Source organism: Vigna radiata, chromosome 7 (genome assembly GCF_000741045.1).
Source record: "Vigna radiata var. radiata cultivar VC1973A chromosome 7, Vradiata_ver6, whole genome shotgun sequence".
NCBI classification, from domain to species: domain Eukaryota; kingdom Viridiplantae; phylum Streptophyta; class Magnoliopsida; order Fabales; family Fabaceae; genus Vigna; species Vigna radiata.
Genome location: NC_028357.1, coordinates 12113991 through 12114604, shown reverse-complemented (window position 1 = coordinate 12114604; position 614 = coordinate 12113991). Strand labels below are relative to the sequence as shown.

Sequence of the window (614 nt, the reverse complement as noted above, 5' to 3'; positions counted from 1 at the left end):
AAAAGATAAGGGAGGAAACGATTGGGCCCGATTTTTTGCTGGCTTGAATGAAAGAAGTATAAAATGGCGTCTTCCTTGGCTCGGAAATAAACTGCCTATACAACACTGTGGTAGCTTTCCTAATGTGCCTCTTATAGGTGCCCGATACTGTATCAATTACAACCCCCTTCTAGTGCAAAGACAATTTGGGCACCCCATGAGAGGAGCACCTTCACCAGATTACCTTGCTACCCTATTCATTTATTACGAAGACGGGCATTTCATCGAACTGTTAAGAAAGGTAAAAGTGCCTGGGAAAATGTTGTTCGAGCAGAAAAAGACTCGAGGAGCGGAGTGGTAATCAAGTTGGATTTCTGGAGAGGGTGAAGGTAATCAAGTTGCCTTTCAAGCCAACCAACAGTCAATCAGTTAATGAAGAACCATCCCAAGCCCTAGAGAATGAAGAAGTGAAACAATTAAAGGCTGAGATGGAGAAATTGAAAGTGAGGAATGCTAGGTTGGAAAGCGAATTACAGAGGGCGCGTAATGATCTTGTGGATATGAGGAATGATAATGAAGAAAAATCACGGGCTTATGAAAATATTGTCAAAAGCCAGAAGGCTGAGAGGGATTTT

At 42.3% G+C, this 614-nt stretch overlaps 1 protein-coding gene across 1 annotated transcript in view; it reads left to right on the top strand.

Annotated features, from left to right (window-relative positions):
* Window positions 1-467: 467 nt before the first annotated feature.
* LOC106766070 overlaps window positions 468-614 on the top strand; it is an 18107-nt gene continuing 17960 nt past the window's right edge. The window contains exon 1 of the mRNA XM_014650829.1: window positions 468-522. Coding sequence (XP_014506315.1) covers window positions 468-522 — 55 coding nt within the window. The remainder of the gene's footprint in view (window positions 523-614) is intronic.